The following is a 17,384-nucleotide window of genomic DNA, read 5'->3' on the forward strand; positions in this document are numbered from 1 at the left end:
CTTAAAACCCTTCAAGGATGGAGACTCCACAACCTCCCTGGGTAACCGGTTCCAGCGCTTTATTATCCTCCTAGTGAGAGAGTTTTTTCCTCATAGCTAACCTAAACTTCTCTTTCCTACAACTTGAGACCATTGCTCCTTGTTCTGTCATCTGTCACCACTGAGAACAGTTTTGCTCCATCCTGTTTGGAACCTGCTTCAGGGAGTTGAAGCTGCTATTAAATCCCCCCTTAGTCTTCTCTTCTGCAAACTAAACAGCCTCTCCTTATACGCCATGTGCCCCAGCCTCATCATTTTCATTGTCCTCAGCTGGACTCTCTCCAATTTGTCCACATCCCTTCTGTAGTGGGGGGCCCACAACTGGACACACTACCCCAAATATGGCAAATAGAGGGGAAGAATAATTTCCTTCCATCTGCCAGCAATGCTCCCGCCAAAGTAGCCCAGAATGCTGTTAGCCTTCTTGGCAGCAAAGGTACACTGCTGGCTCATATTCAGCTTATGGTTCCCTGTAGCCCCAGGTCCTTTCCTGCAGAGGTGCCTGCCCAGCCAGTTAGTCCCTAGCCTGCACATCTCCTGGGCCTGTTCTGCCCTCGGAGCCGTGAGGGGAGCGGACGCCGGGGGAGCAGAGGGCAAGAGCCAGAGCAGCGCGCTACCCCAGGGAGCCCCCTTCAGCAAAGGGGCTTGAGGCGCAGCCCGGGCGTGCCGGCGGGGAAGTACTAGCTGCGCCTTTAAAAGGCTGCAGTCCAGCCCACCCACCCCCACCCGGGGCTGGCTGACGTCGGTAGGAGGTGCCTGCAGCAAACAAAAGTGCTGCCTGCTGCGGCGCAGCAACAAGTGCGCGGGGCGCGGGCGCAGTGGATTATAGCGGGGGCGGCCTCGCCGGGGCGTTGCTCCGTGCTCTCCCCCGGCTCGGCCATGCGCGGGGCATGACGGCGGCAGGATGGGAGCTAACAATGGCAAGCAGTGCGGCAGCGAGGGTGAGTGCGCGCCTGCCCGCGCCGGGACGGGCCCCGGGCTGACACCAGCTTGGCTGCTCCGCGGCTCCCTGGTTTTCCTGCCTGCCCCGTCCTTGCAGGGGCTAGGGGGCCCCCAGGCCCTGCCCTGCCTCATTCTTGGCAGGGGTCGGGGCACCCCCAGGCGCTGCACCGCCCTGTTCTTCCCTGCCCAGTACCCAGGGTGTTAACGCTGCTGCTTCAGGGTGCCTGGCTGTACTCGGTTTATTTGGCCACCCTTGATATGGGGGGAGGAGGAACTTCTCTGCCCCCCTTCCCCCCCTCCTCCCACGGCAGGGAGGAGAATGAGGGTGCCGCTGGTTCCTCCTTACCTGTTTGGGAGGATTTTTTGCTCCATAAGCCCTCTTTATCTCAGCTCTTTCTCTGCAGCCACGGACTTGGTATGTGATATTATTTTGCATTTTTTACTGGTGAATATCTAACTTGGATGAAATCCGGACTCTTGAGCACGTCTAATTCATTACTAACCACCTTTCATTGTGTAAAGATGAGCTTGGAAAAAGGAGCTGGGATTTCGGCATGAGGAACCAACTTCAGCCTCACCTGGGGAGGACCAAACAGACCCTGGAGGAGTTAGATGTCAGGTTAGGTGCCTCTGTTGAAGGGGCTGAACCTTACTGCGGAAGCAGAGGTGAGGCCAGGGATGGCCTGGCACACAACTTTGGTTTAAGCTGCCCCAGGTGAAGCAGCTGTTCCTTAACATGCTTTTGTACTGAAGCTCGCGCTGATTTTTTTTTGTGCTGTATCATATCGGGGCCACTGACTGAGCCTGGGCTTTTTGGTTGTGTTGGGAGTTAACTCCGAGAGTTGTTCTGTTTGCAGCAGCTGGATGAAAGCAAGCCTGTGGTAGGCTCTTGCAATCATTGTATGCTCAGGAACATGATTTTGGAAAGCGTTGTGAGCAACTTCAGCTAGGTGTCCAGTGTCTTGATTTCCCCTGAGTCCAGCAGGAAGGAGTTAAGTGTGTCACACAGGATGAGCCTCTAGTGAAGACAGAAAAATAACTGAAGATAAATCAACTTTATTTTATTAAGTGGTTAAAGCCATTTCAGTCTTGCAGTTAAGTCTGTCCACGTTTATGTAAATGACACTGATGTTATCTAAAATCTAAGAGATGTTTCAATTAGGTTTGCTCTGGTTTTTTCCCCCCAAACTTTTGTGCACTCTCTTCTCCCCTTTGCAGTTCACTCTTCGATCTCAAAATCCTTGCATTATGCAGTGTAGTGTATGACGGCTTCCTGTCTGAACAACAGAAATGTTCAACCCCAGGGAGAGAGGGAAAGAGACAGTTAATGTTCTCCAGCTGTTATCCCTAAACTGTACCTCTGCAATTTCACTTCAGTGAGATTTTACTGTGTTTGGTTTTAGATGGACAAGGGCTAATTCATCCTCGTAGAAACCTATAGGTCTCAGTGGAGTTGTACCAGGGATGAATTTGGTTTGCATAGTAGATATTGTAAGAGACTGCTGGAAAGTCAGCTGGTAAAAGGGGAACCAATGGGACGCTTTCAAAGTTAGCTGTACTCCTGGCCACAACAAAACAATATATTTTTTTCCCTTTAAATTTGTAATGATCTTAATTACAGTTAAACCTAATAGATGCCTAATCCTAATAGATGCCTAACAAGTCCCTAGAAGGGTGTAAAAGATGACTGTTTCTGTTTGTTTGGGGTTTTTTTCTTATTGTCCTTTGATCTTTTATGTTCTTTGAAACTTTAGTAAGGATGTGCCAAAGAATACACCTCTCATCCAAAATGTGAGTGAGGATTGTTACAAAGGAAGGAAAAATATCATTTTTAGACAGCTATTTCAATTCCTTTATTTTACTGCCAGCTGAGGCCTACCTTCAAAGAACCCTAAAAAGTCAGAAACTTAATCAGTCAGTGTTCTGGTTTGTTTTAATGTAGATTTAAGTCTCTCATTTCCATCAAAAGAACTCCTAAGAATGGGCTAAGTTAATATAACTAAAAGTAGGATGGATGAGGTTTGGATCTCCTGCTGGAATGGGCTTGGTTGTTTGGTTGAGAACTTGCTCGCTTAGTGACGCTTACACTATATGTTGCTGCATCCTTCAAACTAATCCTGCGTTCACCAGGCCTGAATTGCAATAGAAGTATAGCTTTGTCCTGGCAAATCTGGTTGGTACGTTCAGGACTGGGATAGTCTGTGGCTCCCTATGATTTTCAGAAGATCTCTTCTGTGAGTGAATTCCCTTTTTTTCGTACAATTTTCAGGGAACTGAGTGATGACTGACAAACCCTGGGAACACAAGTACTAGTGACTCCAAAACCATGAAGCATCAATGACTGCTGTTTGTAGGATGGGTATAAGAATTCTTTCTCCCACAGCCCAGTTATTTACATGCCCATAATTTAAACTTTGGGTTTTATTTGGATCCTTTTAATATTATACCTCATTTATGTGATTGGATGACCCAAGCCTTGGGAACACAAGTGCTGGCAGCTCCAAAATCACATCTTGACTGCTCTTTGTAGGATGATCATAAGAGATTCTTTCTGTCATAGCCCACTTAGTTAAATATTCTATTTACATGTCCATAATTTGAACCTCAGATTTTGTTTAGATTCTTACCTATATTATAACTTGTTTTCTTTTTTTCAGAGTGAAATAATTGTCAGATGCAATACTTGCTGTATTTGCTCAAATATAAGAAGTAATATACTGTGAATATAAGAAGACCCCCAATAATTCCATTCTATATATGGAAAAATGTATAAATTTGATATAATTTTCCAGGTATATAATCTAATTACTGGAGTTTTACCTTGAATTTGTCCCCATCCCACTCCTTCAGCAGGGAAAAGTTTAAATCTGGGGGGGGTTAAGTGGACCCCTTGCCCCCTGCCCCTCTAAACGTTTTTCCTCTGCATCCCCTTCCCCCCCCCTTTATTGCTTGACCGTGCTCTCCCTGAGCATGTGGAAATGAAGGGCAAATTTGAAAATACTGAGCTTGAAATAAATTTAATTTACTATATAGATGACTTATTACAGTACCCATAGTCTTAGCTGATCCAGAATTGATGCATTTTATCTTTGGAAGCTGCTGCAAGTTTTAGCACAGAGATTCCTTAAACACAATTTTAAGCAGCACTTGTACAGGATAAAAAGTATGCTTGACACTGCTCTAAAGCCAAAGAGAGAGTGTGAGTGTGTGTACTCCAACTTGTGCCCTCCTCCCCCTCCTTTCAGCGAAGGATCCATTTGCTAATTAGTCCCCCCACTTGTGACTAGAATCAGGTGTTATTGTCAGGAGTCCTGGGATCCTCCAAATATATGTATAGAGATGAGGAGCAGCGCTGTGCTGTGGAGTTACCATGGCTTGAAATGCTGTTGACTCTGGGGCCCAGTTTAGCAAACCTGATTTGGCTTTGGCCCTACCCTTCCCTGAGGTAATCTGATCATATGCAACAGGCTGGGGGGTGGGGGGAGATGACAGAGGAATTTTGGGTGAACTGTTTAGGGCCCCATTTGGTGATGTTTGCCAGACATTTTAAGGTTAGTGAAGAAAGAGGACTCTCTGGAAATGGGAAAGAATGCTGCAGCTCAGCTGTAGGAGTGAAGAGGAAGTTGAAATGTATGCAGTGTAGTGGCTTACCATGACTTGAAAAAATTGTTGGCACTGAGGCGGACTGTGTGCAATGGACACTACCATATATTTTATTCAGATGGGCTGTATTAACCTGTTTTTGTGGTAGGTGCCCATCAGCATCCTGGCCTTTTGGCTAAGATCAAGCATTTTTGGCACCATGGGGAGTCTCCACTGGGTCTTCTGGTGTTTGTCTGATATTGCAGTACTTTCAGGCCTGGTGCCAGTTCCCTGTGGAGGGAAAACCCACCCACTTTTATTTTATTTATTTATTTTTGGTGCTTAAAAAAATGGTGCCCAATATGGGCCATGTGTTTTATAGTCATGCTGAGTGTTGCCTGTATTTAATCAACTTCATGGCTGATTGCCATGACTGAGCACATGCTGCTTCTGGCAGCAGTTTAATGAGAGTCAGTGAATTTAATGAGACTTCCTTGTAGGTATAAGACAAAGGGCATTTTTTTTCTCATGCTGGATGCGGGGGATGGTGGGGAACACACTTCACTTCTTATGTTAGTAAATACGGTACTTTGATCAGTTTTGGATATTACTTCAGAACCTAGATGATAATCTATTGCATGAGTCCATACTCTGTCATATTCTTGGGTTTTGGAGATGGCAGTAAGTTACTAAGACTTATCTAAGTAACGTTTTTCTTTACCAGTCTCAGTGGGTAGGTTTCTGCAGATGCTCATTTCAGTATGAAAGGATGAATTAAATATAAAGTTTAATATATTAAATGACCCCCTCTTTTCCACAAGGGCATTTCTGTTGCCTCTTGTGGGATATAATGACACTGGTGTTGAGTGACACAACTGGAATGTAAGCTGTCCAAAATGAGAGGTGTGAGGGTGACCTATTTCTGCTCCAAGCAAGACAGTGCACTTTTCTAGACACCTCATTCTTTTTCCCTTGGCTTCATGCTTATTTGCTGGATCTTTACATATTTCCTCATGGATAGCTTGTGTGGAGGAGCCTGGGGTTGATACTGAAAGTGGTCTTTGTTGGGTTCTCAACAAAGCTTAAAAAAAAATCAAGACATAAGTCTGCTGTTCATTAAGGCAGTGGAAACTGATGCATATATTTGTTGCCTTATATTTTAATAGGAGACATTCTTGGTAACTCGGAAGATGTAGCAAACCACACTAATTCCTACCATTACAACCAGGGTCATAAGAGGGCGGTTCTGTACCCTGGCTGGTGGTAGCAGTGGTGGTAGCTGCTAGTTTTATGTCCCTGCTAAATCAGTGCTTGGGGTTGGTGCCCTGGTAACCTCTCTTCCCCCACCTCCCCTTAGTCTGCTTACTTGAAGGACAACAGTTGAGGCTCACCTGCTTACAACTGAATACTTTGAGAGGCCCACAGAGAATACCAACATCTGCCTCTAGTACCTTGGATCTATGAGAATCCTGGAGACTCTTCCATGGCCTCGGTATCACTTTTTCATGCCTTTCCAGACACGTGTATCTGCAGTTTGTACTAGGATCCAAAAACAGCACATAGTTCAGTCTTATTTCCCCATCCAAGCTACCAATCACCTCACTGTGTTTTCTTTTCTTGTCTTTTTTTTAATGGTGCTTGACTATCTGGAATTACTGTGGGGCATCTTCAGTATGTGGTAGGATGTGAACCTGGAAGAATATTCCATGGTATATTGCAACTTCATCACATTCCATGCCATCTGGATTGGAGATGAGAATGTGCCCTCAGTGCCATTTTCAGCTGCTTGTGTTACCTCTTCATACAGGACTCCAAGAAGGTTCTACCAGAGGCTACAAAATCAGCTTTCTTCTCGCTTTGGTACTACCTTGGATGCTGGTGTTGATACCCCTTCATGCTTTATGAACTCCAACAGCATTAATGTCCTCAAGCTCTTTTCCTCACCTGATACAAAAGCAGTTGTTTTTTTCCCTGACAGAAGTGATGCCACACCAGATGTCTGAGGTCTGCAAAAAGATCCACATGTAAAAAGGGCAGATTGAGACTTTTTTAGAGGAACACAAAATGGCACTACACAAGAGTACTCTTTATGTTCCCTTCCTGTCAAATAGACTGGAATTATTGTAGAGACATGTACTTCAGCTACAGAGGAGTTACCACATCATAGGCATTGATTCCTATTTTCGACAACAGTAATAGTAGATCAGAGAGAAACTACTCCAACCTTTTTACACGGACATCCTTTGCCTATTTTATTCCCCTTCATATCACTTTCTGTTTTTGAAAGAGTTGATGAGGACATGCCTTGCATTAATGTAGGACCATTCTAACTACTGCACCCTTTGAAAAGTTCTGTGGTGGCATCTGCAGCAGAGAAGAAATGAGTGATATCACTTGGGCCTTCCTTATAGAATGATGTAAGCCAGATGCTTTTGGCAGGGAATTTTGGCTTGCTGGGTCTTTGTGTAACTATTGATCATGTTCTGCAGCATGCCATAAGCCCAATTTTGGATTCCCTTTAAGGAGCAGAAAGAAGCAGATGAGTTCTACATAATTGCTGGGTACATTCTCTAAAAGCAACCTGCGATGCCTTGTGTCCTTGCTGCAGACTTCCAAAGTTGCAGTTGAAATATTGATGAACGCTCCCTGCTTACTACTTTGTGGATTAACATTCTGCTCTACTACCCAGTTTGAGAGTGGTACCACATCCCACATCTTGCTCCACTCCACTCTCCACTGTCATTCTAGTTTAACACTACTTAGGTATGGACACATGGAGAACTTTGAATGAATGGGTTACCAGTGGCTGTTCAAGTTACCCTTCTTCTCATAGAACCTCAGGGCTTCCCTGTTAGGAGGAGATTGGTGGTAGAGGAAGAGGAGATGCTTATATGATGAGGTCTTTCCCTATTAAGGCCACTTATGCACCCACACTACATACCACTTTCTTCACAGTATTGTCCAAAATATCCACAAACGTAACTGTGGTTTGCTGATGAAAATTCAAATCATGAAATCGCATTGCTTGGTTGGGACAGAGTAGAAGTTGCAGGTTACCTTTTGTTCCTGTGCTTCCCAGTGCTTCCCTCTGCAGCTGCGGTGCCTTCCGAGACCAGATGGGCCAGGTGCTGCCAGGGGGTGCCACTGCCGCTGCCACAGAGGGAAGCACCAGGCCCACCCCCGATCAGGGACCGCTTGACCTGCCAGCATCTTGCCCTCCCCTCCCCTCCCCTCCCCACTGCAGGAGAGGCAGGTAAGGATCAGGCCCAACCCTTGTGTACATGCCGCGCAGCTTAGGCAGGCAGACTCCAGGGAGGGGGGAAAAAAAAATAAGGCTCACTGCTTTTGCACCTTTTTTTTTGTTTTCCTTCAGTGGAGCCTGCCTGCACAGGCCACCACCGGGCTGCCTCTACAGCCCCCTGAGATGGGGCCCGGTGCTTCCCTTCGCAGCAAACTAAACCACCTAGGAGATGTTTTATTTTGCTGCATCCCAGAGTCATGTCATGCACATTATGCTGCCGACACGTGCAAACATGCACACCATTAAAGCAGTGCAAAGGGCATTAAGCTGCTTTAAAGGCCAATTTTGTGGCATGTACAAATGGCCGTTGCCACTATTTCAGGCCCTTTGTCTGAAAGAAGCCTTTATCCTGTCTGCCAGTGGTTCTGTGTTTAAATCAAGGAAAAGAGCTGAATGGAGAATTTTTTTTGCTGCTGAAAAGCACAAAGTCAGACAGGCTTCTGTGCACCATCACATACACCTAAAGTTCTCATCTTAATAATGTTATGCTAAAATATGATGTTTTAGGGGAAAATACCATTTACAATTCACAGAAAATTAATACAGCCTTCCTCCTTGCCCGAACCCCAAGATCAAGATGCTGAATTAAATTGGGCTGGAGGCAAGAAAGCTCAGACAATTTAAAATTTGCTGTCCCACTTCCTTGAGCAAATATTCTATGAATAGACTAGCTATCCTTTTTATTAACGAGAAACTTTCGTGTCCTGAAAGAAAAAATGCACATGCCTTAATATTCTGAGAAGAAAGGAATTTCTGCACTGTTATGAAAGGTGACAGTTTCAAGAGTATTATGGTCATCTACAAGTAAGTGAGCACCATATCTGGGGGTTTGCATAACACTGGGAGGGGGGGAAAAAAATGAAACCACTGAAAATAAAATGCTGACTCCCTCTGAGTGTCTGTAGCTTCTGTGGCCTGACTGCAGCCTGCTGGGGAAGGAGGAGGGGGAAGGGGTGCTGCCTGCTTAAAGAGCTGCCAGCAAGATGGCTGTTGCCCCTTACCACTGAATAGCTGAGGGGATTGCTTTTCATGCCCCCTCCCTTGCAACCAATTAGCAGTGAGGGATGGGGCTGTATGACAAACAGCCCTTGTAACCAATTGGCAGTGAGGGGCGGGACCAGAAGGGGCCCCTTGGACAATCAAAGATGCGGAGGGGGCCACTGCACTCAGCGCACAAAAGTGGTTATTGGGCCCAGAATATGCCTGTGAAATTGGTTGGCTGCCTCCTTGAGTTAGGTAGACTCCCGACTTATATTGCGGTTCTTTTGTTTTTGCTTTGTTTTCTTTGGGGAGGGTGGGGGGATTCTCCTGAATTGACACGCACATTTTTTGCCTTGCAGGATCAGGTCCAAAGAAAAAAAACTTTGGGTTAAAAACCCAAAATGTAACACTACTTAGGTGTGGACACATGGAGAACTTTGAATGAATGGGTTACCAGTAGCTGTTCAAGTGCATTTGTACCACCTCTGCATTCATATCTCCCATTACCCTTCCTCTCCTAGAACCTCAGTGTCCATCAAACCTTTATTTTCATAAGGTATAAACGTTGGGAATGTGAGGCACTGTCATATTTCAGGCAGGCTGATTAATGTCTAATTTATTTGAAAGGAACTATTTCTGTCCAGATTGGCAAACTGGAATGTTTGTGTGGCTCATCTTGAATCAAAATATTACGCTTTTTTGTTTTCTTTCCAAAAGAGAGATTTTTGGCAAAATTTGAGCCTGTTATAGAAATATTTTTTGCTTTTAGTGAAATTGGGGGGGGGGGGGTTTGTGTCCTTTTAAATAGAAAATTCCTGGTCCAGCTGCGTGTGGATTTTGTAATTAAAATGTATGATAAGCAATCAAAAAACTTCTACATTTGATAAAGTTATTCAGTAATATCTTCCAAAAATATTTTTGAAGTCTTTGTATTATAGAGATATAATAGTCACTACCTTTTTTTAAAGGTTTACTTGTATTAAGAATCCTGTTTTTCAATCAGCTTAATCACTTTTCAGAAGCAATGTAAATGCCATTCATGAAAACCGATGTAGAAAGAGTAGTTCATCTACGTAAGATGTGATACAGTAGCTGAAAGAATGACATTGGAAATGGTCTAGTTACTCTACTTAAATGGTTAGCTTAAATAAGACCTAGCAATAAGCTGGTCCCCCAACAAAATTCCTGAACTTGCACAAAGATGTGTTTAATGGGGAGGAACAAGTTAGCTCTAATTACGCTACTTGACTTTATCATTTTGATTGCTAGCACTTATCTACAGAAGCAATCACTTTAGATATTCTGCCCTTAAACTGAATGGTTCTTTCTTCCTAGCACAAGCCTTTCAGTATGTGACATACGTGGAATCACCTGGAGAACCTCGTGGTTCTTGAAGAACCAGGCATTCAATGATTAGTACATTTCCTGAAGTAATGGAGGCTGCTTTCCAATTTGTCTTGGCATACTGAAATCTTAATTGTGATTCATTTCAGACAGCTTTGTAATACACGGTGTTTAAAGAATGAGGTATGGTCAGAAACATACAGCTGTATAGCAAAGAAAGAACTAATCCACACCTGTCTTGTGGCTTTATTCTGTAACATAACTACGTGGATTCATTCTTCTGTATTATCTCGAGTTTTAGGTTACCTTCATTGATTCCTAGCTTCACTACTTTTTCGTTCTAAAAACTACTCTAACTCGGGGGAGGAGCTGGTACTGTTTGTTCGGTGTTCAGTTAAACAAACAAATGGTTCAGAGGTAATTCATGAGGTGGAAAGAATCCAGCCTGATGCTCCTACCTAGGATAATGTGATGACAACTTTTGTGAGGGAGCAAGGAAAATCGTGTGTTGAGAAGTACTCTGATATTTCCTGGTGCTTTCCATAAATCTGGAGCCTCCGTTCTGTGTTGTTTTCATAGATCACCATGAAAGGAGCTTTTATGACAACTGGAAGCTTTTATAATTGAATCCAAGAACTAATGGGATGATGTCCCATTATTTGTATGAATGATTAGCATGGATTCAGAATTGGCTAAAGGGATTTCACTGTAATATCAAAGATGGACCAATACCAAGGTTATGCAGAGAAAATTCTACGTTGAACTGGGAGAAGTTAATTCCCCATTTTTGTGGCAGTTTTTATTTTTAGAAAATAGTAAACCTTTTCAGAAAATTCTGAATTAAACAAGTTTAGAGGGTGTATATGTATGTTTGTTGGGGGTAGAGTCGGTAACTTTTTTTATATACAGTTTTAATGAAGTTTGTTAATCAGGAGTGTTTCTTACAATGTTGGTAATAAAGACTGAAGTAGATCTCACTGCCTTGTTAAATTAGGAGAAACTCATTAGGGAATAATGTAGTTTGGAGGGATTTAAAATTGAGTACTGTGTACAGTCATTGTAAGCATTGCTTGTCCTTAAGTATGCAACATGGAAGGACGTGGGCAGTGGGGTCCTGCAGGGCTTGGTCCTTGGACCGATACTCTTCAATGTCTTCATCAGTGACATGGACAAGGGAGTGAAGTGTACTCTGTCCAAGTTTGCGGGTGATACAAAACTGTGGGGAGAAGTGGACGCACCGGAGGGCAGGGAACAACTACAGGCAGACCTGGACAGGTTGGACAAGTGGGCAGAAAACAATAGAATGCAATTCAACAAGGAGAAATGCAAAGTGCTGCACCTAGGGAGGAAAAATGTCCAGCACACCTACTGCCTAGGAAATGACCTGCTTGGTAGCACGGAAGCGGAAAGGGATCTTGGCGTCCTAGTGGACTCCAAGATGATCATGAGTCGTCAGTGTGATGAAGTCATCAGAAAAGCTAACTGCACTTGACAGACAGAGCCAAGGAGGTGATACTTCCCCTCTATCGGGCGCTGGTCAGACCGCAGTTGGAATCTGCATGCAGTTTTGGGCGCCACACTTCAAGAGGGATGTGGATAACCTGGAGAGGGTCCAGAGAAGGGCCACTTGTATGGTTAAGGGCTTGCAGGCCAAGCCCTATGAGGAGAGACTAAGGCACCTGGACCTCTTCAGTCTCCGCAAGAGAAGGTTGAGAGGCGACCTTGTGGCTGCCTATAAATTCGTCATGGGGGTGCAGAGGGGAATTGGTGAGGCTCTACTCACCAAGGTGCCCCTGGAGGTCACAAGAAATAATGGCCATAAGCCAGCAGAGACCAGATTTAGACTGGACATTAGGAAGAACTTCTAAACAGTTAGTGGCCAAAATCTGGAATGGGCTCCCAAGGGAGGTGGTGCTCTCCCCTACCCTGGGGGTCTTCAAGAGGAGGTTAGATGGGCATCTGGCTGGGGTAATCTAAACCCAGCACTCTTTCCTGCCTATGCAGGGGGTCAGACTCGATGATCTATTGAGGTCCCTTCCAACCCTAACATCTATGAACAGCTTCCAGGAATGCACGCAAATAAGTAGTTTTACTCTGTGAGTAGATATACTTGCTGTGAGGCAATCTCTATACAGCTCAGACTATTACATATAATCCTATTTCTGTAACCTAGGCAAACATTGTCCAGTGGTGACTCTCCTGTGGGGAAACCCATGGGAATATACCCTGTTCAGAATATTCTCTGAATTGACCCTTGCAGCAGTTTCTAGTCAGCTAAATGGAAAGGCTAAACTGCCCCTAAAACCTAAAGAAAAGAAGGGCTAGCAGCTGTATATGAGCTGTACATTGCTCTATTGCTTCTGTCCTGGTAATGGAGCTCCCTGCTAACTTGCCTGACTCATGGCACTGGTTTTTTTTAATGCTGATTTTCTTAGGATTGGTTGTGTTCCATGTTTGAACAACAGATTCGTGGACTGTGACATGCCTTTCTTTTTTTTAATCGTATTTACTAACAATATGATCTCCTATTGACTCAGCCTGTTCTTTCTAGTCTTTCCCTGCATTTGCGTCTCTTAGAGCTTATATAGGGCTGTTCGTGGGGAAGGAGCCAGTGCAATGTAAGCCACTGGATCTTCCCATTAAGGCAGGATAGATCAGATCTGTGTGCCAAGATTCTTCTCTCCATGGATACTGAAAAGGTGATGAGAATATAAGTATTTTGGTCTGTAATGATTGCAGAAACCGTGACATCTTCCTACTAGGAGCTCTGATGTGAAACTTTAACCTGTGCCATACAGTGTGCACTGTAGCAGAACAACAGTCAGCTTAAGTTGAATTCATTCAGATTTTGCACTGAGTTTTATACCAAGGGCACATCTTGGTCTGTGTGTGCTTGGTTGGGATATCAGGAAGATGTTTTACAAAGTTTGACCTGATTTTAAATCTGAGTGGGTTGTCTTTTTATTCCTGAACCTGTGAAATTAAGTTTGTTGGATTGGCCCCCTGTAGTGTGGTAGAATGGTCTTCCACTTGTTATGTAGCATAGATTAACAGCACTTTGCAACTTTTTTTCCCCTTTTGGACCTTCCCATTTGCAACTCTCCTGGCTAAGAGGACATCTTAATACAATATTTCCCCCAAATAAGACATGCAACTTGTTTTTGGGGGCAGAATGAAGAAAAAAAGATTTTTCTGGAGTTACAACTGTATAGCGCAAGGACAGAGCGAATATTCATCTTGCTCACTCTCTTGCTTACACAGAAGTAGGAAACCCTAGTTGCTGCAGAGGACTGGTTTCCATGGGTGGATCTACAATTTTGAAGAGAGCTAAAAAGGGTCTCTAGGGCTGTGTAATAGAAGAGAGAAAGGGAGCAGCTCTCAGACAGCAAACTTACCTTTAAAGGTTAGCTTGATTAATGAAACATCAACACCATTAAAAAAGAGAGACAAGGGGTAACACCTGGAGTGAAGACCAATGAGCCATTAAGTTCATTGACTCCCTTAGCTGCCTGAATAGAGATGGTACTAGTTCTACCAGGTGGAGCAGAATCAAAGTGGGGTGCTTACATTACAGGCAGAAAATCAGCTTCCTTGCTTAAGACGCGTACCCAAATTTGGGAGGTCTTTTCCCTTTTTCTCTTCTTCTTTTCTCTCCTTTTTTGTGGGGGGTAGGGGAGGGAAATATACATATGATATCTAAGTCAGTACCATATTCTTTTAGTAAATACACATTGCTCCAAATCACAGGGTTATGTGGCAAAATGCCTTGCCAGCATCTTCCTAGACCCATCTTTGGGTTTCTTCTTACTGTTGTTCTATTACCTGTCTGTCAGTTTAGTTACCATGGTCACTGTAGTGGGCAGGCAGCCCTCCACCTCTTTATTGTTTTGGCATTGATCTCATGGCATGGGGTAGGGGCTTCACTCTGCTAGGTGACCAGTGTTACTTTTTAAACTGATTGGTTGACATTCAATAACATCTGCCTGATTTGGACCTGGAAGGTGAGGTCAATTGAAAGCACCAAGCATCAGCCAATGGGGCTGCTTCTGGTGGGAACTTAGTGATGAGGTCATAACAGGAATGTGCTGGGTCCCTTCTTCCTGGAAGGGGCAGAGCCATCTTGGAGAGCCATTTTTGGCAGAGCCATGCTGGAAAGCAGGGAGAGAGCTTCCATACTGGAGCCCTAAGGCTCCTGGGCAGAGAGGAAGCTGAATGCTGCAGCCCTCTCCCTCTCTTCTTGAAACTGGACACACAAGAAACTGCCTGCCTCCAGAGGAAAGCAACCAGCCTCTGGATGATACTTGTGAGTAAGCTACTTGAGATCTATCTAGATATATAGCTTACAGTACAGCAGTTGTGTGATCAACAGCTACCTAGCCACGCCATTTGCTCTAAGGTTATTCTTTGATATTGCTCTATCCTGTACCCTACTTCAAACCTACTCCCTGTAATAAAGTTCTCCATCGTTCAAAGCATGGTGAACTGGCTGGGAGAGGAGGAGGGGCGTTCCTTTGTGTTCCCTTGGTCCGGCTGAAGAGAGACCATTATTTGTGCTCCAGGCCAAGGGAAGCACCCCAGGTTCTTGCAGTGGGTCGAGCACCCTTAAGGTCTACAAGGCCTGTGTATCCCAGGGGACACAGGGCCACAGACAGACTGAGATTCCTAGGTGGTGGCAGCGGTGACCCCAGACCTGCAGGTGTGCTCTGGGAAGGGGGTCGGCCGGATGTGAGGTGCCCCAGGGAGGCACTCGGAGCCTGGTAGGTGGTCAGGCACAGTGAGGTGGGTCTTCTTCCAGGTGGCTCATAAAAAGGTTGGCATACTGTGGGGCCATTTTAGTGCCCATAGCTGTTCCCATCATCTGGAGGAAGTGTTGATTATTAAAAGTGCAGGCATGCTGTCTGCTGGCCTGCCACAGTACACTATGTATATGTGTATGTTTGTTTCAGATGGATAATCAATATGGAGACAATTATAACAATTGTGGAATGTTTCATTTTTTTGTGAGGATCAACAGAGCCCCTTCCTGCAAGGGTGGTCTCAGGCCCTGATAGTGCAAGTTATCATGTGGAGCTCTTAAATTACAAACTACATACTGACAACTGTATGGACTACAATGGATCTCTGTCTGTAGTGTCAGAGATCTGGCCTAGCACATCTGTTTTCTGGATTGGAGTCTGGAAGTGAGTTATTACAACAACTTGAATGTGGAGACATATGGTACAGTGGCAATTTTTTAAATAGAGAGGAGAGTCATGCAGTTAGATTTAACATTGTCCCTACAATTCTTGTTGCAGTACTGTATGCGGTAATGTTATACCCAACCACACCAAGTATTCCAGGAAATTAATGGTATGCTGTACTGGTAAATCCTTCTAAAGAACTTTATTGGAGAAAAGAAAGAAACGGGAAGCTCTTTTGTGCTTGTCTGAAACAGGAAATACCTGTCTCCAACTATGTAAATTTGTCATATTAACATCTTAAATCATGTGACATTTTACCTTCTCTGGGACTCATGGAGAAGTAATTTATGCTGGGAGTTAACATGTTCCTTAATTTTTATAGAATTTCACATCTACAAGCATGCCTTTGGTCTCTGGACTCTCATGTTTACAAGGCCAGTATGAAATGAAATGATCCCAGCTGACTTCCTGCTCTTTGGGCGCGGGTCTGGACTTGATCTTCCGAGGTCCCTTCCAAGGCTAATGTCTGTGAAATCTTGAAATAATCAAAAGGGTTAAGTCACAAGGAGACATGTATAGCTGTAAATTAAAAAAAGCCGCTTGTAAAAAAGCGTGTTTGGCTTTTTCTTTTTTTATGGTTAAACCAACAAATGTCTGGGATTTTGCTCTGCCTCTGCTCAGCATCAAAGTTTTTCCTGGCACTTCCCAGCTTGCCCTAACAAGGAGCTTCCTGGGACTGGGGAGAGTCAGGGAGGGTGATTGTAGGCAGGGACATTACTTGTGTCTGCATGCGCACCTCAGCAGCTGCATAGAAGTGGGGGTTGGAGGGCCAGGGCTTAGGGACTGTCTGGGGGGGGGGGGGGTGGGTGGGTGTGTGTGTGGGGTGGGGGGGGTGGTACCTGCTGGCACTGGGGGAAGCTGTCTGGGCGCCAGAGCTGCAGCAGAGCTGGGAGCCGGGGGAGGTGCCTGCCCCTCCAGTGGGGGAAGGGGTTGGGGGGTTCTTCAAGGGCAACAGGAAGCTGTGTAGACAGCAGGACTGGGGTGGCAGGGGGCTGCAGGTTGGGAGTGCGGGGCACTGGTAGGGGCAACGGGAAAGGGGCTGTGGATTAGGAGTGAGGGGCAATGTCAGGGTTATGGGGGCTGTGGCGTGGGAGTGAGAGTCACCAGGGGGGTGGGGGACTATGGGCCAGGAGTGCAGGGCACAGGCGGGGCCAGGGGGCTGTAGGTTTGGAGTGAGGGGCACCAGCATGGTCTGGGGGATGGTGTACCATGGGTTGGGAGTGAGGGGCAGTGGTAGGGCTGGGGGGACTGTGGCTTGGGAGTGAGGAGCAGGCACGGGGCATGAGCATATCGCTACTCCCCCCCCCCCCCCCTTTCCTAAAAGGTGTCCTCTTTTTTTGAAACTGGAAATATGGTAACCCTAACTAAATAGAAGAGATGAGGAAATGTGCTACTTAATGGGGAATTTTTCACCTCTGCTTCCTATAATATCTTAGACTGTGCCTGAGGACCAATTAGTGCCATATCTTAGAAAAGTTGGGCTGGAAGGGGGACTCTAGGTATGTGTCTGTGGTGATTAGCTTTTCTTTTCTTTTGAATCAAGAAGATGGACACTAGCTTTTAGGTTCTGAAATGTCTAATGTAATTATATTGTACAATATATTGCAGTGTTTTATGCTGTGCATGATATCTGTTTGAACTGCAGAGGCTTTAAATGAGTGCCTTAGGAATGGCTTCCTGAAGATGGGGAGCTGGTATCTAAAGGTGGCTCTGTTACAGCTGCAGCATCACCTAGCATGAGACTCTCCAACAGCTGTCCAGTAGTGTTTTGTCATAATTTCTTTTTCTGTTTCCCCAGAGACTGTATTGCTTTCTTGTCTCTTTCCTTAGCAATGAAAAGGAAGTGCCTGGATGGGTATCCAGTGCACTTTGGGATTGCAGGTATTGCTTTGTCACTGGGAAGCTTGGTGTTCATTAAATAAATGTCCTTCCTGATACTACTGAAAACAAGCTTT

The 17,384-nt window shown here is 45.0% G+C and overlaps 1 protein-coding gene across 2 annotated transcripts in view; it reads left to right on the forward strand.

Annotated features, from left to right (window-relative positions):
- The first annotated feature begins 783 nt into the window (after positions 1-783).
- FBXL7 (F-box and leucine rich repeat protein 7) overlaps positions 784-17,384 on the forward strand; it is a 364,587-nt gene continuing 347,986 nt past the window's right edge. For both annotated transcript variants that reach the window (XM_059728615.1, XM_059728616.1), the window contains exon 1: positions 784-980. In XM_059728615.1, the coding sequence (XP_059584598.1) occupies positions 944-980 (37 nt within the window). In that variant the 5' untranslated portion in view covers positions 784-943. The remainder of the gene's footprint in view (positions 981-17,384) is intronic.

Source organism: Alligator mississippiensis, chromosome 5 (genome assembly GCF_030867095.1).
Source record: "Alligator mississippiensis isolate rAllMis1 chromosome 5, rAllMis1, whole genome shotgun sequence".
Taxonomy (NCBI): Eukaryota; Metazoa; Chordata; order Crocodylia; family Alligatoridae; genus Alligator; species Alligator mississippiensis.